The sequence below is a fragment of the Synchiropus splendidus genome, chromosome 2 (assembly GCF_027744825.2).
Source record: "Synchiropus splendidus isolate RoL2022-P1 chromosome 2, RoL_Sspl_1.0, whole genome shotgun sequence".
Taxonomy (NCBI): domain Eukaryota; kingdom Metazoa; phylum Chordata; class Actinopteri; order Syngnathiformes; family Callionymidae; genus Synchiropus; species Synchiropus splendidus.
Genome location: NC_071335.1, coordinates 33,539,525 through 33,565,646, shown reverse-complemented (window position 1 = coordinate 33,565,646; position 26,122 = coordinate 33,539,525). Strand labels below are relative to the sequence as shown.

The window sequence follows — 26,122 nt, the reverse complement described above, 5'->3', positions numbered from 1 at the left end:
GGGAAACTTCCGTCTATGAGTTAACATGAAATTAACATGTCTGTTACTCACGGGCTTGTGAATATGGAGAACATGGAGGGAACACATCCCACCTTCACCGATCATCTTTGGCTGTTTTCTTCACATCTGACGTTGAAGTGCGACGGACAATAAAACTCACGGAGGCAGTGATCAATTATAATTTAAGTTTATTGATATTTCTTCTTCATAAAGTATCAAACAAGATTGAATTTAAAGCATCAATGATCACCCAAAAGTAATACAGAATCAAATCAATCTTGGTTAACAGCATTGCACCATGTCCCTTTATTCCAAGTAACACGATAATATTCATGATAAAGTTGTTCTTTAAATAAAACAAAACCCCACATAATATAGATTTTGGTAAACAAAGATAACAGAGCCGCTGTTGCGTCGGTCGGACAGATTTTCTGAGTCAGAATGTTTGCTTCTTTTGGGGTTTTAAGATGATCCATCATTCCATTGATCGTTGAAGCTCAAAACTTTGCTGTGAATGTGTTTAGAATCTTGCATATCTGCTGGTGTAGGTTGAGTTGTAGCCTGAATCTTTAGAGGAAGCTGGCAGCATGGGCAGGCCTGACATGGGGTCTCTCTTACAGCGATCAAGAGCTTGCTTGTAGTTGATCTTCTCTTTGGTGAGTGGATCCACTATATCTTTGGTGTAGGATCTTTCAGACTGCAGCTCTCTAACCATCGTGCTGTCAATCATCTTTGAGGCAAGGGCATCCATAATGCCTACTCTGGCACCGGTTTTCGGATTGACCAGCCCCCCTGTCAGGTGCTGAGCTTCCATGTAGCGAGTGCCAGTTTCCTTTGGCATCCAGCCTTTCTGAACAGCTTCACCCACGGACAAACACTCTCTGGTCACGGGGTCTTCAACTCCGGAGAAGGCCTTCTGAGCGTTGTGTAGACGTTGGAGCTGACTATCTTCAATGAGACCTCTGGTTGCGGCCTTGTTCACAGGGTATCTTTCCCTCGTGCTGATGTCAATGATGCCCCCAGTGGCAGCCTGGGCCTCCAAAAGCCTCTGGGCAGTGGTGGGATCGATCAGTTTACGCATGGTGGCGCTGCGAATTGGGTAACACGTGTCAGTGTTTGTATCAATGACCCCGGCGACTGGCTGGATTTGTGACCCTGTGGAATTCACAGAGGGGGCGGATTTAACTGTTGATGAGGTCTTTGGTTTGATGGAGTTGAATTCAGGCGCCTTATTCTTCTCACCCGCTACCAACAGAGCAAACTCGGAAATGGGCATTTTGCCAGATTTGTAAGTCTGATAATCGCTTTCTTTGACTCTGCCTGTCTTCAACGCGTCCTTGATGGAGTACTGTTTGCCACTCTTGCGATCCTGCAAGACAGAGGTCTCACCATCAGGCCCCATGGTAGTGATCTCCTCCCAGTCACATTCAAGCTCCTGGAGATGAATGTACTGCTGGCGGTCAATCAGACCCTGCAGGTAGGCGTCATACGGAGACATGTCTCTTCCAGTTTCTGGATCCAGGATGGTGATTTTGGTGGAGACGTTGGTCTCCTTGGTTCTTGTCTCCGCCTGCTCCTCCTTCTGCAAGTTCAAAATGAGGTCTCGAATAGTGCTGTCTCTCTGGTGAATCCTGTCTTTCTCCTCCAGGATCTCTCTCTCCAGGCGCTGCACATCAGACTCCATCTTCATGCTTCTCTGCCTGCTCATTTGAGATCTCTCGCTGATCAGCCGACTCTGCTGTTGGAAGGATATATTGATGTCTTGCCTCTTGGTCTCCAGGGTCCTGAGCTCTCGAGTCAGGTTGTCCTTTTCTCTCAGCAAAGCATCTCTGTTGGAGACGAGAGACGTCTCTTCCCTTGAAGTGCTGGACTTGGAGTTGACAAGTTGATTTGTTCGGTCTTTGATGCGTCTTATTTCATCCTCCACATCCTGTCGGGAGAATCTCTGTTGAGACACCTCTTCTCTCAGACGATCCCTCGCTGACTCCACAGCCTGGTCCTTCTCTACACGGACGATCTCCTTATACACTGTCCGTTCATTTGACTTCTCTCTCTGCAGTATTTCAAGCTTGGCAGTGATGTTACGTATTTCTCTCTGGATACGCAGGATATCATTGGTTTCCTTGTCCATTTCCGATCGAAGGCCGATGGTCTTTCTCTCCAGCTTTGGATCCCTCTCGACCTTCAACACCTCCTCCACAACGATGCTCTCCTCCACTGGAGGTGGAGCGTTTTCCAGCTGAGTGATGCGCATCCTGATCTCTCGGAGTTCAGACTGTGCTTGAATCAGCCTCTGGTGCTCCTCATTCTCCTTAATAACCCTCTGCTTGTCTTCCACTTTTGTTCTGAGCTGCTGCAACTCCAGCTCAAACTGACGTCGGGTCTTGACTTCTTCATCGAGACTTCTACTGAGCCGCTCGTGATCGGCAATCTGCCGCGGGTCTTTCTGGAGCCGCACCACCTCCTGCACCACCACCTTCTCCTCTGGTTTCTGTCGCTCCAAAAGAATGTACTTATTTTTCAGGTCAAACAACATCTCTTCGTGGCTGCGCCTCAACTGGGCCTCCTCCCGCACATTTCTTCTCAAACGCTCTGCTTCTTTCTCCAAAAGAGGATCCGGCTCGTACTTGACGACCTCTTTTGTAATGACTTTGGTTTCGATCTTGGACTTCTCTGCTTTCCACTGATCCCTGTCATTTCTGAGAACCCTCACCTGCTCATTGAGGGAGTTGTACGAACTGTTAAGGCGGTACAACTGATCATTGAGCCTCTGGATCTCTCTCTCATTCTCAGGGCTTCGCTCCTCTTTAACCACCTCCTGGAGAACTTCTTTGACCTCGACTTTTGGCTTCTGAGCACGAATGACATTCAGATCAGACGTGATGGTTGTCAAGTCCCTGTCCAAATTCAAGCGCTGGCTGTTGGACTCCTGTATGTCTTTCCGCAGACGCACGATTTCCATCTCCGTGTTTGGATCTATCCTGTAAATCTCATTCACGATTTCCTTCACCTCAACTTTCGGTCTAATGTCTTGAACCTGTCTGTAGCGGCTTTGGAGCTCAATGACTTCCCGAGACAGGGAGTCATTTTCAACCTTCTCAGTCTCCAGGTTTGTTTTCAGGGACTTGGATTCATTGATGAGCTCGGGATCTTGCTCGACACTCTTGACTTCCTTAGTGATGACCTTTGGCTGGATGTAGGGAATCAACCTTTCAAGGGCATTAATTTCACTCCGTGTCTGGAAGATTTGGTCGTTGATCAGCTTGCTCTTGTTGCCTTCATCCGATATTTCCAGCTCAAAAGATCGGACCGCTTTCAGCATCTCTGGGTCCTGCTCCACTTTCACCACTTCTTTCTTCACAATCCTCTCTTTGATCGTCGGCCTCTTCTGCTGCAGAATGGACACCTCTGTCTTCATTTGAATATGCTCGGAATCTCTCACCCGAATTTCATCCCTCACTCGAGCGATTTCATCCTTCAGCTTGGCCGCCTCGATGTCCAGCTGTGGATCTTTCTCGAACTCTGTGACCTCCCTAGTCGCCAGTTTCGGGGGGGCGTTTTTGATGGTATCTTCTAGGGATATGATTTTGTTCTTATAGACCTCGACCTCACTCTGAATGGTGCTACGCTTCAGAGACTCTTCATGCAGTTTACTCTGGAACTCGCTTAGATCGCTCTCCAGTTTTGGGTCCCGATAGTACTGCAGCACTTCTTTTTCCTCAATGCGCTCCACCCCTCTGCGGTTCTTCAGCGACATCATCCGCTCTCTGAAGGTTCTCAAGTCGTTCTCTGTGTGAGACATCCTTTCCTTCTCTTCATCCAGCTCTTTCAGCAGGCTGTTGAGCTCTAAGGAACTCCTCTGTGCATTTTGATGCTGCTGCACTTGCTGCTGCTCCACCATGTGAACCTTCTCTTCATTCTACCACAGAAAAACAACAAACAAAATAGCTGATTTATCTAAAAAAAACATTCCGTTGCTGCATATCATGTAAGTGTAATATACAATAAAGTGCTTTATTCCTCATCACCGCTACCTACTTGGTCAATCAGATTCTTGGCCAGGGACATCTGCTTCTGGCGTTGTGCACTCTCAGCAGTTGTCTCGGCATAATGGTTGACCAAGTCCTTTTCCTTTAATACAAATGGGTAACCCATGAACAGCACTGGATGGAACTGATTGGCATTTTTCTTAACAAAAGGATTGAAAAAAATACCTGCTTCTGAACAGCCTCTGCAAGTGTGGGTGTGTAAGCCCTTTTGGGAGCAGTCACCCCATTGTCCTCAATGGTACAGTTGAATTTTTCAATGTTGGAATCATATTGCTGCAACCATGGAAGAAACAATGACGTTCACGTGTTAAGAAAACAGATAAATTCAAGTCATACGTTAAGTAGACCCTGCAGGTCTTGAGAGAGGTCAGCCACTCTGTCCATGTCATCTCCCTTCCGCTTCAGCTCCTCCATCGCCCTCTGCATGTGAATATACAGAGATTATTATTGGACTCTTTATTTTAGGGGCAAACATCTTCATAGTTCCGAGTAATTCACACCTCTTGAGCGCTTTGTTTAGCTGCGATTTGAGACGGGCCGTCGCTCGGATTGATCTGACTTTTCGGCATGTTGTCCAGGAAGTTGTTGAGGGATCTGGATGTACTTTGGAAATCCTGATTTTTAGCTGCGGCCTCTTGCAGGATGAGTTCTCTGGAAGAATCAACGGAGAGTTGAGAACTGTGCAAGTGTTTCTCCTTATTCCATGTCTTCAGTTCAAGTTAGATTTAAAATTAGTGACGGTGGACCTACTGCGAATATATGAAACAATCAAATGATTAAAAAGAAATAAAATTATGGTGGAATAGAAAGAATAAAACACGAAAGTAACGCTGTAAATAAAACTATGAAATGAAGTGAAAATAATACAACTGCATAATAGATGGAGGCAGCTGGAATACTATACTTCTTAGAAAGAAAAAAACAATGATTACTTACTATACTTACATTATAATGTTTGTAAATGATTGAAAGTTGACATCACAGGAGCAATGAAAAGACAACTTGGCACTATGATAATGAACTTGCAATTTTCTCTAGAGAAATGTTTACATTAATTACATGTGCTTCGATACTACAGAATATCCATTTAAAAAAATCAGATTCTGTTCACACACATTTAGCAAGAGATTTACAAATATAATTCTATGATTATACATGTGTTGAGGCTAAATATTTTGTGTTTTAACAGCAGCCGTTGTTCTCACCTCTCTTTTAGCTGATTGGACACATTCTCATATCGGTTCTGCAGCGTCTTCACATCAGTTCTCTGGCGCTGGATGTCGGGACAGTACTCTTGATATCCCTGCTGCAGGGAGCTGCACAGCTGCTCTGTGGTCTCCAAGTCCTGGCTCAGTTTCTTCATGTCTCCTTGCGCAGCGGCCACAGACCGACTCTGATTCTGAATACGGACAACAATAGTTAGATATTATTCAAAGCACTTTGAGGGTAAAACGGAATTTTGAATCAATATTATTACTCGTATGTCGTCTGTGGCGGCTTGAAGTGTGTTCGGTCCATCCAGAATCGGGCCATCTTCACTGAGCTTCTTCTCAAACCCAGAGACGATACCGTCCACCTTGTTAATCTGACTCTCCAGGTTGAGGGAAGCATTAGCTCTAGAAGTCGATGACAAGGGAAAAATATTTTAGAGAAAAACCAGTTGAGGATCAGTTTGGAAGACAGTCAATCCACAGCTTTCCTGATTGAAAATCTCCCCAGCTTTGTGCTCCTCAACCTGCTTACTTCTTTTTGTAGAGATCAGAGAGGGCGGCAAGCTTGTCAGCTTTATTGTTGGCACTGTTCAGCTGCAGGGGCAGTGAGGACGAGGCACCGCTGGGCAGTGACTTCAGACCGGCCTGAGTTCCAAGCCTCTGTCGCTCGAGGTCTTGCAGTGCCTTGGCTGCTTTCTGGAATAAACCAAATGAGGGCATTTTTCATTACAATCTTCTATCCGGGAACTACAGATAGCGTTTAGTATTTGTGTAAGTTGTGAGCCTGGACTTGTCACCTCTTGGTCCTGCAGCCTTTTGGCAAGATCTCCTGAGGGGTCGGAGCGGCTGAGAGGAGCTCTGAGGAGGCTCAGCAAGTCATCTTCTGCATTGGTCAGACCCTTGTCCACATTATTTAGCTCTTGAGCAAGAGCTGTTGCTTTCGGATCCATTGGAGCAGAGGACGCAGGCGCTAAAACAGCAAAGTACAGATCATTGAAAAGAATATACAGTATATTTACAATTAGTCAGTCATAATAGGAGCAGCATTCCTGATGCCGATTATATGTCAGTCAATGACATATGTGAGGGTCTTGTGTCACCACAAGCAATGGTTGAATTAAAAGGCTAATCTGGACCGACTCTGCGACTCACCTGACTGAAGGGCTTGGGATGCTTCTGATTTGTGATTTTTCAGTGAGGCCTCCAGAGTTGCTCTTCTCTTCTTGATGTCAGCCAGTTCTTTCCCCAAACTGGACAAGTTAAAGATGCGGTCACTGAACCAAGCAAACCAAAAATGGCTTTAAGGGCTGAGTTTGACTTACAGGTCCACCTGGTCAATAGAGTCAGGATCAGGCGCGGGGATCTGGAAGCAAACCCCAGGGAAGGTTTTTGTAGCTCCATCAGCAGCGACGACGTTCCACTTCTCAGTGTCAGAGTTGGATTTTAAGGTGAGCTTCTCGCCTCTGGACAGGGAGTCCTTAATTCAACAAATAGATTAGAATGATAGCCAAATGGTCTTATTCCAGTATGGGGTGGCGTTTCCTACCCTGCTGGTCTCCCAGTCACACAGAGACTCCACCGTGATTGGTCGGTTGGAGGCGTTACGGCGAAGCTTCAGTGGCACAATGCTGGTGCTGCGCTTTCTAAGGTCGGCCAGCTGCTTCTCCGCGTCCTGCACAGATTTCTCCTCCAGCTGGGGGAAGAATGTAAAATCACAAACCTGATCCAGATTTGATTTTTATATATAGTTTATCCAAATGGAAAATGCATGGTAAACCGCTTGTCTAAACCTTCTAAACCTCTTCTTCACCATCACTGATCTGCCCACCACGTTGAACCCATCACAGCTGCTTGTTTCTTCAACCTTGAACTTTCTCCGACTTAGCTAAAAACCTCCATTAGAGTGACCTCATCTGGTGATAAACCAACATCAACCAAACAGGGTGAGAGGCAGGGGCCATACTGGGCCTGAGAGGAACAAAGTGCAGGTCGTGCTGACATTAACTGTGAACTAAGACATGTTACTGTGTGTCTAGTCTATAAATCAGAGCTAATGTTTTACAAGCTCATTTTAATTCTTGTTGAAAGTCAATATAAGGCATTGATAGAAGACCTCTCTACTATCATGCAAATAAGAATGTTTCTGATCCCATCATTCAGTTCTGTTTAGAAAAATATACTTTACCTTTAAATGACCTAAAGGCTGAATTGTAGACAGATTTCTAAACTTACGTTGAGCTGCAAAAGTGTCTCTGAATTGCTCTGCTTGCTCAGAGACTTTGGATCCAGGCTGTTGTTGAGTTTGGTCAGGTTCTCTGACAGTTGCTCTGCATCCATTTGGTACTGAAACGAGACACAAAATCAGGATGCAGGATCCAGGAAACAGGTGGCGAATTGTTCATGAGAATAACCTTCTTGTACTCCTCCACATTATCCAAATGTGTCTCTTGACAAATGCAGAGGTTGAGGAACTTCTGCCACTCGCCTCTCACGGCATCTCTTTGAGCCTGTAAATACAATGCACTCAGTAAATGTGAGTTGTGCTGAAGACACGTCACGCAGAAGGTAGCGACGCACCTGGATTGTTGCACTGGCAGGATGCTTCAGCTCGATAAGTCTGTCTCCTTCATCCTGGAGTTTGTTCACCTCACTCTCGTGGGACAGGAGGCTGTTGTTCTTGAAGTTCTAGTTTTGATTAAATCCCATGGATTAATTTCCGACCTTCACCAAAGTGGCACGGTACACACTAACACACCTCATACTGCCTGCGGACATCAGGTGGGTCGACCATTCGGTCACTCCAATCCTGCTTTTTGATCTTATTCTGCTCTTCACCCAAGAAGTTCAGCTCCTTGTTGCAGCCGTGCATGTACTCGTACAGGCTGGTCAGGTAGTGATGTCGCCACTTGGAGTTGTCCTGAAGAGATAGAAGACCCATGTCAAAACACTGTGTCTTAACTGTCCAACATATTTATTACAAAAGCAAATAAAAAATAAAAAATAATGCCTCTAAAATAAATAACCATCCAGGATGAATGATGTATTATCAGCCAATAAATAGTGCAAATGGTTAAAGGTTTTAGAACATCCCAGTTACATCGATTAAGTCATAATGACCACATTATTACCTAGTTATTACCTTTTGTTATCATTACTGATGTAGCATCTCTAATGTCAAACAATGCATTACTAATTTGAGAGGAAAAAACAACTATGTACAACTGGGATTATGAAATATATTACAATGTATCTGATACATTTCAACTCACCAGCATTTTGTTGTACTGTTTCTTAAGCTCAGTATATTTTTCCTAGAGGGTGAAGAACATCAGGTTGTCAGTCACGTGAATGTGGCCAAATATTTGTGTTTGTGTGTCTGTGTATTCACCTTACTGCCAGCTGAGCTCAAACACAGCTGAGACTTATAACCTTCCACCTCTTTGTGCAGAATGTTATGAGCAGCGATTTGCTTCTCGAGGTCAGCCATGCTCGGGCCGAACTCCTCCGAAGCCACCTGGTGCTATTGACACACACCATGAGCATGAGATGCATTTTGACTAACATTTTACTGGTGATTTCATGACGAAACAAGGTCCCGAAATCTTGGCACCTGAATGAGACACATACTTGCTTTTTGTTGAATACAGGCCCCCAGTCGATGATGGGCATTAAAGAGACGTCATCGATCTGCTCATAGATGTCTCTGTAGAAGGCGCAGTCCTTCAGCCACCGTTCGTGGAGGTGGCTGACACTGAAATGGACGGAACAATGATGAAACACATCTTTTCTTAATGTCTTCTACCTATAGTACAGAGCCATTGGAGCTCACCGGCTGTGTACAACAGCACAAATAAATAAATGCAATGCTTTGTCCAAATGGGAAATGAAGTTGATATCTTAGGGTGATTTCTTTTTTGGATGCCAAAAACTGAAACCCACAGCAGTTACTGGGAGATGATGTTCAGCTGGATCTCTGGTGAAGGACCTACATCTTCTACTGCCTGGGACCTGATCTGCAAGCACCGTGGCCTGTCTAGAAAAGTGGCTGCTTGAGTTCAGTGAAACATAAGCGCAAGCTGGGATTTCTGGGGCCTTGTGCAGAACTCTATCAAATGAAAATGACAACAGTTGTTGCATGTATAGATGTTGCAGCTAGCCTTGTTTCAGAATGTTTGTTTCATCTCTTAAAAATGTTAGGACGCAGAATAAAAATAAATTGGACTCACTCATTTTCTATCTCTTTGGCCTGAGGATGCTTAAGTTTCCTGATGGTGTCAACATCCAGGAAAAGCACCTTCAGCAGGCCCTCAGCCTCGCCCAGCCTGTCTGAGATCTCTGTCTGATGCAGGAAAGGTTTCTCATTCTTCTCATTCTCAGCATCCTGGGAGGGAGAAATGGACAAGCAAAGAGAGAGTGATGATTCAGGTGAAGAGAGGATCTCAGGTGGGGTTCCACTGTAGGCGCTTTAATTCTCTCACCACAGCCATTAGCTCCTCGGACCGCAAAATGTGCTTCTCCACGGTGTCGGCATCGTTTTGCATCTTGCTGATCAGCGTGACCAGATGGCTGTTCTGGTCCCTAAAGTGGAGAAAAAGTGTCGACAGCTCAGGAGTTTTGAAAAGTTAAATTAAATTAAATCAAACACAAAGATTATCTTGCTCCACATCAGGGCTCGCTACTGCACAGTTGGTGTTGGGACAGTGTTCGGAAGGATTCATTCATCACCGCACCACACCCGACACGTTCTTTGAATTATCACCATTCCAGAGTGACTGTTACTCCCACCTGTAAAGCCACGTTCAGCTACACCTGCTGACGCCTCAGACAGCAGCATCACAAACACAAGGTCTGCTTGCACCTCTCTCAACAAAGTGACACCACCATCACTCACTTTGAATTTTATTTTCTTATTTTTTCAGGTCCTCATACAGACAGCGGCTCAAATGACGCCGTCATATTCTGCCATTCTTTAAATCTTCCTTAATCACATGACTTTTGATGATATACTATTCCTGCATTCAAACCTTTCATTTTGTGTTAATACAGCTCTGCACATACTGAAAAAGTACACTGTGTTGGTTGACACCATCTCATCATGAATCGTGAACCAGCTCCATGATCTTTTATACACAAAGATACAGGAGTAAACTATATAGTTTAAATATGCCAAGCCATGTGTTGAGGAGCCCTTCATGTATTTTGGATGCAAACTCGAGCCCCGATGCATGAACAATGCATGAAAAATCATACATTATGAGTACAAAAATTTTGGGGTCAACTTGTGTCAAGGCATTTGGGGTGCCATATTTCCTCTTCAGAAATAACTTCTTTACCAAATACACATTAATTAATCGAATAAAAACAAACAAAAGAATCTCTTCAAAGACATTCAGACGAAAAAAAAAGTACAGACGGTGAACAACAATGAAACTAAAAGAGAAACTAGCAAATGTAATTATTATTTGTTTGGTTTGACAGTGGATTTTTTGCTTTGCAACGCTTCAATCCATTTGACAGATAATGACATTTATATTTTTAATCCATTTATAGGTAAATATGAACAGCAGCAGCAGCAAAAATAAACCAGAAGCGTGACACACAATCTACACAATTCTCTGACCACACCACAACTACCCGTGAGCACCACAGCAGAAAACCAGCTGATGTCACGTTGCCATGGGGAAGTGGGTCCTGGCTAATGGCAGGTTAGCTGAGGAATGTAGCATCACTGATCTGGTTCTGTGACAATGGCTTCCCTGTTACTGCTCACTCAGCAGGAGAGACAGGTATGAGCTGCAAACACCCCATTTTTCTGTCTCATGACAGGTGATGCAGGTAATATATGACAAGAGAGGGAAACAACGCCAGTCATGAATCTATGTCGAGAACTGGCTCGTCTTCACTTGGTGAATTTTAATCTGTAATTTTGGAGCTCAATAAGTGGATTCAGATGTTATGTCATAACAAACCAAATCCAGATCTCATACAGTGAACCTTCAATGCCACTCTTAGACCATCAAATGATACGCGGAGCAATAGCTTCCGTGGTCATGTGGAACATTATATAATTATTAGAACTATAAAGAGGCTCCTGCGCATCAGTCAAAAGGGTTGTGGCACCTGCTCTCATACACGTGCTGCCTCACACACACCCTTAATGCTGCATAACTTAACCATTAAGATTCAATGCCACTTATTGAGTACATAAAAACAGTATATTCCGGGAGAGTTGGTGCCTGGTGAAAGAGTCATTATTCTAAACTCTGTTGCCTGATGCTTTTAATCATTTGATTCATGGTTTTGTTCATCACCGCTGGGGGCCAACGCCCACTCAAGAGAAACCAGACCAGCCCAGCTGAACCGACCAGTCGCTCTTATCACACCATGTGGAGACAGATACCCGGAACCTGCTTCTCACACAAAGATGGGAAACATCTGATTCAAATCGTCTTTTGGTTGGGCAGCTCATTGGAGACCAGTCTAGTCATCTAAAATATGTACCTCCTAAGGACAGACTTAGATGTTAGATAGATATATAGGCTAAATGAAGACTGGTAAATGCCTCTCCCGCAAGAGAAAACCCTCCAGCAATCGTAATCATCACGCATGTTCACCTGAGAAGCTACAACCAAACAGCTGAAACCCATTCAACATTAGCATGACTTTCACTTGTTTCCTGAAAGCACACTCTCTTTCTTCAAGCCCATGTTTACAACACAAACTTCAGGTCCTTGTCGGCAGGTTAAACTTCATCTTACATAACAGTCACCATTCCCAAATCTTCATATGAAATCGGGGCTTGTAATTTACAGAGCAAACAAGTGAGAAAAGCACAGCAGACACCGAAGGAGAACAGAGGGAACGCGACATAGATCTGGGCTCCGAGGGAACAAGAGAGGATGGGAGGACAGAACAGAGATAGAGTGTCACTCCCCTCGCTTACGTTCACTCATTCAAACCTGGCTGCGGGGTTAAAACTCACTTTGTGACCTTGCCCGACGACTTGAGCGTACTGTCCTTGGCTCCCTTTTTCCTAAACATCCTGAAGGTCTTGTGGGGGTCAAACCCAGATCCAAACCGAAGTCGATTTGCGTGTCTCTCTCTCACTGTGTCTTGTTCGTTGTCTACCGTGGCCCTCTCTGTCTCTCGCCTCCCAATGATCCTTCTCAAAGTTTACTGACACAAAAAGCCACTCATACTCAGCGACAGCTCCTCCCAGACCAGTCGGCAGGTGTGTCACCGCGTAGACATCCACCTTGGAGGGGCAGACCGGACTGACCTGTTTCCAACACTCTCCCTTCCTCCCCCCGCGGGCCTGCCCTTCCTTTCATCCCTGGCACTTGGAGCGGTCGCAGTGACTTGGGGCTCAAGATACAGATACTCTTTCATAGACCTGGTCATGAATACAAGACAGTGATTGAGAAGGATGAACAAAATCTTTGCATAATTTGGCCTTGTTTCTGCGGCAGTTGATGAACGCTTCAAGAGTGAAGACTCAAGTTCATGCAGCGATGTATAAGCCCTAGTGTTTCCTGCTCACGAGGGTTTAGTGATCCATCCAATGAGCGATAACACACTTGCGACGCTGCAAATACAGAGAATCAAATTATCCACACCACTCTGGGCTAACAGAGAACTAGCTGCTTCCACTTGAACTCACAGAAATTCCTGGAGATGGGTGACTGTGTCCAAATCCAGAACTGTGTGTGCTACATGGGACTACATTGTGTCGGTTAGGTCTGGATACATAGGTAAGAATACAACTGCAAACACTATCTTCAGTATTAATACAACTTGGAGTACATGCGCAACGCTATCTTCCTTTGACAAAGCCATGCTTGATCTACCGAGGGAGAAAAAAGTCTGGACACACAGAATGACTTAGTGATTTTTTCATTTATTTAAATTCAATATTAACTGTTCTTTTTTTTCTTTCATAGATGTAGCATGACTTTGTAAAAGGAACAAAGAGTTTGAATAAAACCTAATCATAATAAAGATATTTGACGTTGTGTTTCTTACCTTCCCTCTTACGTCCTAACTTACTGGACGCCCTGTAGACTACACTAGCAAATAGTCTCCACTATCAGAAAGACATCACTATCAAGGCTTTTACTCAAACGTCCCCTTATTAATTTCACAAACTGGATAATGTTTCAAAAGATTGGACAGTAACATAATTAGGAAGTGGCAACATGGACAATAATAGTAACAACAATAATAGACAAACATGACTACTGACCTTGGGGTCCACACTTTAATAAGGAGTAAGATCATCCTGGTGGCTCGGATCATGGAGCTCCTCACCTGTGACCAAAAAAAAAGAGAGACAAAATATGTGTCATCTTGATCATGTTTTAAATGCTGTTTGTCCGTATTTAAAATAACTGGAAATTGGAGGAAATGTTCCAGAAATATGTGAAATCGGACAAGGAATAATAGCTAAAATTTTGGGGTGATCTGGCTTACCGTATATACACTGGAATTCTTTAAAGCATTCTTTAATATGTTTGGCATTTATGCCAGTATAGCATTTAGATCCAAAAAAAATGTCATTTTGGCACTTTGTCTTTGCTGGTGTGGCGTGGCGTGGCGGAGGTTTGCGCTCTCTGGGTGCTTTTCTAGTTTACTCTGTTTTGCTGCTTATACAGTTTAACTTGCTATTATGAGTGGGTCAAATCATGTCTGCATCAAGCATTGGCTGAAAGAGAATGTATCCCACCATACCTTCTATATTGCAGGAATATCTTCAACGACTAAATGATTTAACTGGAGCAATCATTTCCATTGTAGCACTGAGGGACCTGAGTCATCGAGAACGCAGGCGTCTCTCAGCAGCCGTCCAACAATTCTGGATGGAATGCCACCCAGCAGCTTTCTCTGATGGAGAGAGAACTGTTCTAATCCGTACAGTCTTTTGATGGGTGCGTCCACCTGTCTGGAAGAACAGATACTATGTCAGCTTGTCAGTTTTTGCCCACGCACTTTCGAAGACTGTTTACTTTTTTTGTTTTAAGTTTACAAACAGAAACAATATGCGTGCTGAAGGAAAAATCACAAACATTTTTTCCTGCCCCGAGCTGCAGCCTCTCAAAAAGGACTGTGCACAGGCCTGGTCAGAGGGACGACTTCTACAGCAAATAATCCAATGGACCGGAAGGGAAAAGGAGCTGGGCCGTCCCAGCTGTGCCTGCATCAAGTGTCAGTCAGGAGGGTTCCAGCTGGAGCGTGACTGCAGGGCAGATCCAGGATAGAGAGATGACATGGCTGGAGAAAAGAATACAAAACTTTATTTGTTGTTTAATGGCTTGTTTCAGTTTGCATAACACTTATGTGATGAGCACATTCAAAATGGCACTCTCTGAATAGAACTTAAGGCCACTAAGTTGTGCAAAATCCAATCCAATCCAAAGACTACTGCAGTAAAAGTTATGGATAAAGAAAAACAGAAAAGATATCAACAATGTTTGGAGGAAAACTTTGGAAGATCTCATAGTTTAATGGGTTTCTTCCTGGCACTTGAAACTGTTTGCAGATGTAGCATTTTAGCAGTATTCACAGCTTCGACCACTTCAACAAAGCCCAGACAAGTCACACTTACTTGGCGCCCACATAAATATTGGCAAACAAAACAAGACAAACTGACAAAAACAGTTCAGACCAACCTGCTTGGTAAACCTTCACCAGAGGATCAGCGAGCTAGCTAAATGCTAAAATGTCTGAAGCCGGTGCTCCAAGCTAACCATTTAGCTTCAGTAGCTTCAGGCATTTTTTCCCCAAATCACATCAGTTTTGAGTAATATTTGGAATTAATGAATGGAAAATGACGACTTTGTTAGAAACAAAAGTTGATATTGAGCAACAACCTCATCTAGCATTAATAGCATTAACATTAAAGCATGAATAAATACTCCATGAGTCTGTTATGACCTGTTATTGTAAAGTGAAAAAAAACCCCAAAACACTGCTATGAAAAATGAAATAAAAACAACAATCTTTAATAGATAAACCCATGTGAAGAAGCATGATATGTGGCCTAGTCTCCTAGTGTTAAAGGCTCCTTTCTCTGTGGAATTACAAACATCCGCAGGTTTGATTTTGTGCAGGCAAACACAAAGACCTCCGCTGAACTAATCTGTTAACAAATTCCTAACAGACTAACAGAGGAAACGAGGGGAAGTCAAAACAACATGAGGTTGTCTCACTTCATCTTACAAATTCTGCCACCCTGCATTCTCAGTAAAGTTCAACCATTTTCTTTTCCAATTTTTAGATTAAATAGTGTAGATTTTTAACCTTATTGATCCGTTTCTCCCCTCATTTACTCTGTGGATGTCAAGTAGGAACAGAAACATCACAATAAAAAACACTTCCCATATGAAGAGCCAATGACTATTCAGTTTAACTGAACCTTCACAGTGATATCTTCTTCCGGGTGGAAAACTCTTGGTGTAACAAAAGCATGCAAGCAGTGGAGTGTCAAAGAAAGACCAATTTAAGACAGGACATATTGCAAGTGTGTTGACTTTGAAAATGCATAATAATGTCATGCGATTGAGCACACCTATGTTGTTACTCATACCTGATATAATTGATTCGCTGAGTAAATGAGAGTGTCCTCACACCCTGCTCAGGCATCCTACGCACCCACACACCCGCCGCAGTCACACACTTACACCTGCTTCCTGCTTCACTTCAGCAAAGCCCAGCAGCACTGACAGATAAAACTGACCAAAGGAAAATGGCTCACATATTTTGGTGAAAATATTTTTAATAATTGGACAGAAAACAAGATTAATCATACAGTTCCTTCAGCTTTCGCACTTGGTATTACACAATTAAATAGCGTTTGTGGTCATTTCAGCCACTTTCCAAATGACAGAGGGGGCAGAAAAAGTTAGCCATCTAAATTTACTTTTTTTGCAGTAATCTAAACATGTTTCTTGATTTTACATTGAGGAAAAAAAAAAAGTCAAAATTGACTGAACATGCAGAGGTATTTTATTAATTGGAATTGTAAGACAACTCTTCAACATTAAGGTCCCAGCAGCTATTTAGGGATAACAAACATCCATGATTCTCCAGTTCCCTGTTGTGTGTTCTTGAAAACGACAGACCCAAAAATGCATGGTGCTTGTTGGCGGTTTTCCACTTAACAGGACAGTTCAGTTTAAGTAGAAAGATTTGCCATAATAAAGAGCATCCAGTCTTTAAGAGTGAAGAGTGACAGATGCAGTATGACGCCTTCTTTTAAAAATTTCTTAACAATTGAGAATTTTAAATTAAGCTAATCCACCCCAAAATAAAAACAAAAGAAATGAGGGCCAGATGTCTTGTACACGATACTAATGATGGCACAGACTGTTTAGAGACCCATCCCATATTGATATTCGCTACTTCCAACTCCCAACCTTTAGAACCATCATCTCGCTTTGTAGGCACTAAAGATAGTCAAAACAGCCGTTCAAGTAGGGTTGACTGTTGAGCTTGAAATCTGAGGAAATGTAGCAGAAGTCTGGGACTGGATTTAGCTGCCAAAGCCGAAGATGCCCTTGATGTAGCCGGTGAGACCTCCCTTGCCCTTCTGCTCCACTTTGTCATCCAGCGGTGGGAACGCTGCGTGGTTCAGAGCCAGGTCAAAGAACAGGGGCTTGCAGGGAATTGGGTGGAAATCCGGAGGGAACTGAACCAGATTGGGCTGCTTCCCAACAAGAGTGGAGTCCAGATGGAAAGTGTCCAAGCGGTCACACAGAGGCTGGAGAGGGGGGATGAGAAGAATGATGATCTAGTCAGTCATGTTCACGTCTGACTCCGGCATTTCATATAGAACGCTCCACTTTCGAAGGAGTGTTTTGGGGTGTAAATCTTACCCTGTTGTCTTTCACTTGCTGTGGAGCAGGGACTTCAGCCATCTCCTCAGTATCTAGAATAGTAACAGATTTCAGGACTTCATATATCCCATGGTGCAGCTTGAGAAGTCACTGAAGGAAACCCTCTCACCTAAAATCGCAGCAGCTTGAAGGGAGTACTTTTCAGCATTGACCTCAGCAATAAGGTCCTGAACATCAGGGAGATCCTGGAGACGCAGGACAAATAATAACAGACTGCCGCACCATATACTCCCAGAATGAGAAATTGTTTATTCACAAGGACTTCATTTATACAATAGTTTGTTTGTGCTTAAATGAAACATTTCACTCAAGTAATAACTAAAGTTGAACCAACCTTGAGGCTGTTATTGAAGTTCTTGGACTTGGACTGAACGTCCTTGGCATACTTCAACACTCGCTCATAAAGCACAAGAGCTTCACTCCACTTCTTCACCAGCACATAGGACTGGGCGATGAAGAAACACCTGTGACACAAACAAGGTTCAAGAAAGCTCACTTAAAACCTAAAAACCTAAAATCACCAATATGAAGCAGACCACAACCAACCTGTAGGCCTTATAGACCAGAGTTTTGAGGGACACTTCCTTCTGAAAGGTGTGATCTTCCTCCAAGCCCTGCAGCACGGCCAATTCAGCCAGACTCTGAAGAGGAACCACATCTTGGTTGCTTCCTTTCCTTGTAAACAACCAGAATGAAGAAGAAATGTAAAGTTCAGACCTGCAGGATGATGTCGTAGAGGCGGATAAGGTCCTGTGGACGGGGTCCCCTCTTGGTCTCATCCACTTCAGGTTCCTTGAGCTTGGCCTGAAGTGTGTGGGCCATACTCTCATTCCTCTTCACCAGAGTGCACAGCTTGATGTAGGTCAGGTAACTGAGAGAAGAGGCCAACTTGTTAGAAAGGAAACTGAGGAGTCCAGGCATAGATTCCATCGTTGGAGTCAAGACTACAAATGGCATGTTTCCACTGAGGGGTCCAGAGTGATTTGTCACAGGTAGCTACCCATGTTAAGGAGCTTCCACAACTAAAAGGGGCTGAAATAACCTGCCTCAGACATGAGCTCATGTCACCGAAAACAAAAGAAAGTCAACCACAACCGGAAACATGGACCAACAAGGAGGTGCATTTCAACATTTCCAACTTGTTTTGGGCAGCCATGAATTCATGAAGATCAAATCAGGATAATCTGCATACTATTTTGAGAGGCAACTTTCTTGCAGAAGTTTATTTATCTGCGAGGAATCATTTTTTTTGTTAGAAATGTATTTCAGTAAAGAAATGGTGTAAGGAGTGTCTTTGTTCGCCACTCGACCAACCTGTGCAGGAACTGCATATTGGACACTTTTCCATTGTCTCCCTCTGCGCTCCTCTCTCGCTTCTATAGTGAAAAAAAAGAACATTTGATGACAATATCAACAGTGAAGTGAGAAGCCATGTGGAGTGGAGCTACATACAGCTTCACTCTTGAGCTCTTCCTTCACAGACTGGATGGTGTCTCTGCACTCAGCCAGCAGAGTCTCGTATAGATGCTCTTTGGTCTCCTCATTGGCTGCCTGGATAAAACACAGTGAAACTCAATGTAAATCATGTATCTTTGTGAAGACAAATGGAAAAAAATGTGAAACTTATCTTATTCGCAAAACATAAAAGAAACTTGAAGCACAGCCATGACTTTGAGACGCACACTTCACTGACACAGCTATCACTGGAAACACTATCATAAATGTAATAATGAGACATAGTAAATTCATACGAAGAGCTTCACTTTACAGATGAAGAATGCAACTGTGTCAACTTGAGGTAAAGTATGTGGCCCAGCAAGGTGTAGGAGCATTCCTCCACACAACTCATCAGCACACAGTCACTCGGGTTTAAGGCTCAAATATTTGAAGCTGACATGTTTCTCACTCATGCTTATCTTTCACCACCACTCTGATGCAAACACTCCCTTCTTTCTGCAATGTATCCGCTACATTAGCATCACATTTCTAAAAAATAAAGTGCTGAATATTTTACATAGATCAACATCTTAAGGCAGTTTTGCCACACTCACATGAATAAAACATATTTAGGAAAACCTAAATGTAATCTTAGGAGCGGAGGGAAAACCAGAACATGATGGGGAAGAGAGCAGGAGAAGAAATTAGATCAAGGAGAAGCAGAAGGTTCTCCCATCAAACACACTATGGAGAGAACATTATCCTCCAAATGTGATTTAGAAAATTACAGGTGAACTAGAAGCTGATACAACAAGATCCAAAGAGAATGTAAGAAGGATGGAAAACAATAAAGTGAAGAAAGAGGAAGAGAAAAATCAGACAAGGTAGTCAAGAGAAAAATAATGAAATATACCGTATATAAACATTAATCATTTAAAGACAAACTATTAAACGAACTTATAAAAATGATATTGGAGTCCAACTGAAAAGAGCATTATCTTCCTGCTTGTAAAAACTGAATATTTACATTGGAAAATGTGCACCAGCCCCACCCATCAAAAGCTTTGTTTCCCGCCATCTGAAATCTCATTCTTCTAGCCACGCCTACTCTGCCGTGATTGGCCAGGTGGAAACCTTCAGGCCACCTTTGCTGACCACTAGCCAGATGAAACAGGAGCTGGTTGCTGCACTGAACTCCACACTTAAAGTTAAAATCACTCGCAGCCAAAGTCCCACATTCTCCTCAGCACACCGCCCTGTCCGCGCGCTGTGTACAGTGCTGTTTACAGATTAAACATATGCAGAGACCCTGCTTCCATGGACCAGAGAAGGGGGAGGTGGTGGTCTATGATGTCACCGTAACATCACAACACCATAATAACACAGGGGTTAAGATCATAAACAATGCAAAATGCTGAACTCACTAGCATGACTGAGGCACTACTGTACATCTCTGATTTGATCTGACATGTCTCAACCGCGGCTCGGTATACCTAAAAGGTGGGCGGGTTCTGAGCAGCACAGGACACAATGTACCGTCACATTGGGTTCTGCTTTTGTAACCTCTGGTTCACCGAAATTTCAGATGATGGAGAACTTTATAAAGCAGTAACTTGAAAACGGAGCAGCATCATGATGAGACTGACTGCATCATGGAGAGGAGGAATTCAACATTGGAAACATGCATGAGTAAGGAGAGTTGGACTTGGACATAAGTTGCTCTTTAAAAGGGGTCCAGGCTAAGCTAAATGCACTCAGGGTTTTGGAAATTACCTCAATGGCATAAACAGTAAAACGCAGTAGTAGAGTAGTAGAAGTACAGGACTTCCATTATTTTGCTTTTAAAGCAAGAAAAACATTAAGTTAGCTACAACCTTTTCAACCACTTGACTGTATTCTTGACATGAAGCCACAAAAGGGTGTTAAAGAAGTGTACACCAGAGAGTTGGATTGCACCACACTTCAACCAAAACTCAACATATTGCAGAAAAGATAATTATTTTATTTTATGGCCTGTGCATCACTGAAGAGGCTTTTGCACAGTTGCATCTAGACTTAGACTTTCTTTATTGTCATTGCACAAAACATATTACTATATGATGGCAACGAAATTTCGGTCTGAGGCCTCCAGTTTCCAAAAACAAAACGAAATGTCCAAAAATAAATAGATAGATAAATAATAATAAAATAATAAAAAATAATAAAAATAAAATAATAATAAAAAATAATAAAAAATAAAAATAAATAATCTAAGTGATACAAGAAGGTGAAAAATTTTTTTGGTCCTATGTCAACGCCAAAGTCATTTATTTGTAACTACTTAGGCTTCAACAACACAGATTTTCTCAAAATTCACAAGCTAATTTCTCAGGATTATTCGAAAATCATAGATTTAATATATTGGTCAAAAAAGGTCGAAAAGAAGCACTATTCAAAACTTTCAAGCACAGGCTGAGGAAAACTAATGACAACCTGAGGAAAGTAATTCCTTAGGGAGGTACAAAGAGTTCGAATGTTCCGACAAAATTCCACTTGAAAATCATTGGTTCTTGCTCTTTTGACATCACTGCAGAGGGCTCATGATACCAATTGCCACAGACTGGAACCAACACCCTGGCAATGACTCGCCGAGCTGGCTCAACTTGATTCTCTCTTCAGAAAAAAGAACTGATTCGAAGGACAATTGAGAAAAAACTGTGCACTTGCCAGCGGTGTTACCAGACAAGTTTAAAATTCAGTGTTCAACACCAAGAAGGAAGCAAAATAAAAAAAGCTACCACTGAAAACCTGCTGCTCCTGCTTCTGCAGCAAGATGGACAAAACTGCCTTTAAATATTTAAAGAGACAAGAAGACAGGAACACCAGCTGGGTGTGGTGCTGCCTTTGTGTGTGGCAGAAATGCACAGAATGCAGTTGTGTGATAAGAAAGGCTGCATGCCACAGACCTGAGTGGCTCTGGGTGTGATGGGTGTTACCTCAGGGTGTGCTGAACCTCCAGCTACAGGGACTGGAGGAGCGACACGTGGCACAAATCAAACAAGTCAAGTGATGTGGAGGAAAAAAAAAAGCTAAGAGAAGTGCGCCACCCACTGAAAAAAGCATGGATACATCTCATGGGTCATTAGAGATTAAATATTGATGCCCTCTTGTGGAAGATCTGCCAAAGTACACTATCTTGGACGACAGGTTTTGCATTTAAACGAGTTTTTAGACTATTTAAAAAGATTCTGCGGCAACAAGGCGACTTTTTGGACTTGCAATGACTGACCTGAGCGATAGCAGCCTCATTGTCAGCAAGGCCCAGCAAGAAGACTCTGGCCTTGTCGTTCTTGACGGGCACAATCCGGCCCCGCCATTCCACCTCACTCATGGTGGCAGCTTGCTTGGTTCTGGCCTGAGTGATTAGGGACTGGAAAACAGAGATGAACCGCTTCAATGTGGAGTCCCAGAAAATTGGGGCCTTTCAAGTCGACAATGTGCAAGTATGAATGCCAAAAGCATAATACATTATGGACATAAAGGCCGGCCTCCTCACCTCCAGCTTTTCTGCCATCATGCCTCCACCACCACCGGCAAGTCTCATCTGCATCAAATCGTTGATGGCATTCTGGTCACCTGAACAAAGAAGCAGAAAAGTTTGACTTTTCATGATTTACAGATTCAAGCTGACTGGTCTGTCTGGGACATAAAAAAAGAGCTGCAGGCATTTATACTGGTAGTACTGGCACAATTCCCGGCGTAGTTATAGAACATACTGAAGGCATAAATAAAATCTTTCACCCTTTAGAAATGCCAAATTTTGATGTTTTCTGAGGAGGATATTAAAACAACAGCACACACTACAAGTCTACTGTGATTACACTGACAGGTACAGACTAAATAAGGCTACTTTAGAAGTCAACACTCTTAAGACTATATTACAGTTAAAATTCCTCGCACTGGGACTCAAAGCTCAAATCTGCCAGATGATTTTTTTTTCCATTAAAAACAACCAAAGTCATCATTTGAAGTGGCCAACCTGCTCAACTAGTACAAACAGCCCCTCACAGATGATGATGCAAAAAGGGAGAAATGTAGTGAAAAACCTGAGCCTTCCTTCGGTATGCAAGTGAGTCCAGTGAATAATCTTTACTGTATTCGCTTCAGTGCAAAAGTAGCAGTCAAAAGATTGGGTTGGAGACCCCTGATGTAAAGATACGTGACAGGCAATGACTGACCAATATTGTAAGCACAGTAGCGGATGTTGGGCGATATCTCATCCACGCGCTGACGGTAAAGTACCACCAACTCCTCCGTGAATGCACTGGCAAGCTTCTCGTAGATGGTTCTGACAATAAGCAAAAAAAAAAAATTGCACAATTATGTCAATATATTACATTTTCTGTTCACAAGAATAGAAAAAAATGAAAACCTTACTTGCACTTGTTGAAAGCTTCCATTGCTTTTTTCCACTCCTGTAGCTCAAACTCAACCATTCCGGTCAGATACGCAGTGTAGGCCTGCAGTTCAAACAAGAAACGTCTGTGAATGTGCCTGGGATCCCTTTCAGATGGAGGCTAATCAACATCAAAGACTGTGGCACAGTATAAATTTTTTTTCAGGCCACTGCAAAAACCCTAAAACGGATGGGGCATGTGGGATGGCAGCAGCGGCCCAGTGGGATAAGGTCATCTTGGTAGACTGATTTCAAGCAGAATAAGACTCTTTGCCACGGCTGAATGAGATGAACGCCACCCCCTCCCTATGTTAGGGAACATACAGTACATTACCATCAATAAATAAATACTTATTCATATGAGTATTAGCAACATATTCCCAAGTAGTTATTTGCATCCTGTTTAGACAAACTATATTTTGCCCTGAAATGGTCACTGAAAGTTCACTCTACACAACACCATAATTATCGATTATAAACGGTTAATAAGCAGCTTGATTGACAATATGTGTTCCCTATTTTAAAGAGTAACTAATAACCATGATAGCCATTTCATGAAAAAGTTATATATTTGAAACTTAAGTGAGAGAGACAACTATTTACAGAATGAATGTGATCCATCATCATGCTATGTCATGATAATATTGAATCAACACTTCAGATATATGTCTGAACACAAGTGAGAATTTAAATGTAGAACAATATTGAAGAACAACATGTAACCCTGTATTGTACTTTAAGAATTACTGAAGCAGAATGATCTTATAAGCACCATATGTTGCAAGGTAGAAGCAAACCAAATACAGCCCATGATATGCCTGTGCTCTCAAATTGTTACTTGGCAACAACGTAGGTTGACTTCTCTTGCTGAAGCCCTGCATAGAAGCTTCGAAAGGTACATGATTTGCGATTTCTGAATGAATGTGCTGTGTACCCAGCTTGGGGTTTGAGCATGACATTTTTTTGGGCCCAGCTAGCGGTGCCATTACCAGGTCGCCATGCCCATGCTATTATAGGGGAGAATGTTTGCAGAATAAGTGACTGACCATGTGAACACATGCAGAGTCTCTGACGTACCTGTGCCTCCAGTTTGGTCTTGGCATCGACTCTGTGGCTCTCGCATAACTTTTCCAGCTTTTCACCGTGCTTGGCTGCCTTCCTGAGACGAGCCAGCAGGTGAAATCGCTTCCGCGGCTCCGTATTGGCCTCTTGCTTCAACTGCATGGCGTAGCTCCATGCGCGCTCTGCCTCCATCAAAACCAACAAAAGATACCTAAAACAACATGGGCATGTTATTTATTCTTCAAACTCTACATTAATAATGAAAGTAGTCTTTTTTTTTTTTCTTTGAATCATCATTGAACTTCAATGACTTAATTTTGTCCAGGCTTATGGAGTTTTTCAATGACATATTAAACTTTGATTTGCTCTTAGAGTTCTCTTGAGTTTCTAACATGTCATATTCAGGGCTCAGGCACTGCAGTACTTGATCCTTAACTAGTGAAATGCTAGCAACCAACAGCCATGAATTCCATGAGTTTTGTTGCTGTGGCTTTGTGCTTCTCACCGCTCAGTTAACCAGAAGTGCACAACCAGTAGCTCACGCTATCTTTAGCTTGACCAGTGAGCAGGGAGGTGAGTCGGCAACTGTGTATCAAAGCCACACTGACGCGCATATTTCCTAAAGTCCATGAATGCATCATGACTGGGAAGGGTTTTTGGGAGGAATGTTGGTGCTGATGTCCGGCAGCATATCTGTCTTTAATAAAAGACTTCTTTCAACTTTTAAAACCTGGTTCCAGCGTCACTAGAATATGTTCACTGACACGTGTGGAGGATGACTGTGGAAGATGAGATTGGTAGAAAGGTTTGTTCTCAAAAAAGGGAGTACATTTTCGCCTATTGCGTAATTTTGCCTCTCATGCTAAATCAATGACATTGGTGGAGATCGATCAGTGCAAGCTTAAGTTGTTTGTGTATGAATTACACACATTATCTTATACAGCTTATGAATCACATCAGAACATTCATGACTTACCTGCTGTCAGTAAGTATGTCTTCAGTTATTTTTTTGCCAGTATATTTGTGCCTGTTCCCCATCTTAAATCCCAGAGTTTTCCGTAGTCGTCGAAGACGACGAGAACAATAGCCCCTGGAAACAAACAGTTATTAATTCCTAAGATTGTTTATACTGTAAATGGTATTGTAAGGAACTAGCACAGAACCCTCATTCAGAGACAGAGTCAAAGCATTTGACAGTGACATTTTTTTTGTAACATCAGTATTAGAGTTAGATTGGCTCGTATGCATTTTAAAACACAACTGAAAATGATACCTATTAGTACAGTCACATTGTCTCCATGCAACATAAGGCTTGAATGGTCCTCAAACGAAAGAGGACTATTGAAATTTGTGTCGTTTTATCTCACAGCTGTAAACGTCGACTGCAAGAAGAAGCATGACGATACAACCACCACTCACACAAGACTGAGGATACAGCCAAGTAGAGAAGAAAAAAGAAACACGCATTCCAATAACCAATCCGTCCACACGTACATGACAAGGGGAAGCTCACCTGTATCTTTGATAGTCTCCATGTCTGAGTCCATGTTGTTGCTGGGACTCTTTTATAATCTGCAAGACTGGTTTGAATGTTAAGGGACAATCTTGAGTTCATTAAACACCAATAATTCGTTTCAGAAAAACAACTCGGCGTGTCTACATGGTTATTGCTGAATTACACTCGTGTTGCGACTAAGATTATTTTCCAAACCTCACTAGAGCCAAGCTTGCCACTGGTAGCTTTTCTGTATGACACGTAGCCTAACAACGCAGGCTAACGACACCCCCTAAGCGAGGCAGCAAGAAGGTTCACATAAGTTGCTGGATCTATCTCGAAATACATTTTTACACACGACACATTCTCAAGGATACTTTCCAGCCCCAGACTCCCATCGGGGGAATTTTCTTTGTTGTCATCCGAAAGGGAAACTTTGGAGTCGTTGGGCTTCTCTGTGGCCATCTTTCAAAGCTAGCAGCTAAATCTGCTCACACACATGCTCAGAAGAGCCCAGGACGAGGTAGGAGGGGCGACGTTTC

At 42.9% G+C, this 26,122-nt stretch overlaps 2 protein-coding genes across 2 annotated transcripts; both read right to left on the bottom strand.

Annotated features, from left to right (window-relative positions):
* Positions 1-182: 182 nt before the first annotated feature.
* LOC128754956 (envoplakin-like) lies at positions 183-12,451 on the bottom strand. The gene is made up of 22 exons (XM_053857979.1): positions 12,243-12,451; positions 9,739-9,838; positions 9,487-9,641; positions 8,888-9,011; positions 8,649-8,780; positions 8,530-8,571; positions 8,016-8,177; positions 7,838-7,945; positions 7,672-7,767; positions 7,493-7,603; positions 6,807-6,953; positions 6,583-6,737; positions 6,413-6,510; positions 6,058-6,230; positions 5,793-5,956; positions 5,527-5,665; positions 5,255-5,448; positions 4,550-4,700; positions 4,386-4,469; positions 4,215-4,322; positions 4,039-4,131; positions 183-3,919 (listed from the first exon to the last, which is right to left on the bottom strand). The coding sequence occupies exons 1-22, from the start codon at positions 12,299-12,301 to the stop codon at positions 521-523; spliced, it is 5,994 nt and encodes a 1,997-aa protein (XP_053713954.1). The 5' UTR covers positions 12,302-12,451; the 3' UTR covers positions 183-520.
* A 3,573-nt stretch (positions 12,452-16,024) lies between these two features.
* LOC128753705 (signal recognition particle subunit SRP68-like) lies at positions 16,025-26,120 on the bottom strand. The gene is made up of 16 exons (XM_053855675.1): positions 25,958-26,120; positions 25,599-25,665; positions 25,062-25,175; positions 24,101-24,296; positions 23,005-23,087; positions 22,806-22,915; positions 22,124-22,203; positions 21,857-21,997; positions 18,604-18,702; positions 18,466-18,527; positions 17,869-18,022; positions 17,698-17,792; positions 17,486-17,615; positions 17,261-17,336; positions 17,131-17,183; positions 16,025-17,015 (listed from the first exon to the last, which is right to left on the bottom strand). The coding sequence occupies exons 1-16, from the start codon at positions 26,043-26,045 to the stop codon at positions 16,788-16,790; spliced, it is 1,776 nt and encodes a 591-aa protein (XP_053711650.1). The 5' UTR covers positions 26,046-26,120; the 3' UTR covers positions 16,025-16,787.
* Positions 26,121-26,122: the final 2 nt, after the last annotated feature.

Bases quoted from the DNA above. Each gene is read 5' to 3' on its own strand.
- LOC128753705 (XM_053855675.1), bottom strand. From the start codon at position 26,045: ATGGCCACAGAGAAGCCCAACGACTCCAAAGTTTCCCTTTCGGATGAC. The intron at 24,297-25,061 runs GTAAGTCATGAA...ATGTTGTTTTAG, and splicing joins GACATACTTACTGACAGCAG to GTATCTTTTGTTGGTTTTGA. The intron at 18,703-21,856 runs GTCAGTCATTGC...TGTTTTATCCAG, and splicing joins ATGAGGCTGCTATCGCTCAG to GCAGCCAATGAGGAGACCAA.
- LOC128754956 (XM_053857979.1), bottom strand. From the start codon at position 12,301: ATGTTTAGGAAAAAGGGAGCCAAGGACAGTACGCTCAAGTCGTCGGGC. The intron at 6,231-6,412 runs GTGAGTCGCAGA...TTGCTGTTTTAG, and splicing joins ATCCCAAGCCCTTCAGTCAG to CGCCTGCGTCCTCTGCTCCA. The intron at 4,132-4,214 runs GTATTTTTTTCA...TTTGTATTAAAG, and splicing joins CAGAGGCTGTTCAGAAGCAG to GAAAAGGACTTGGTCAACCA.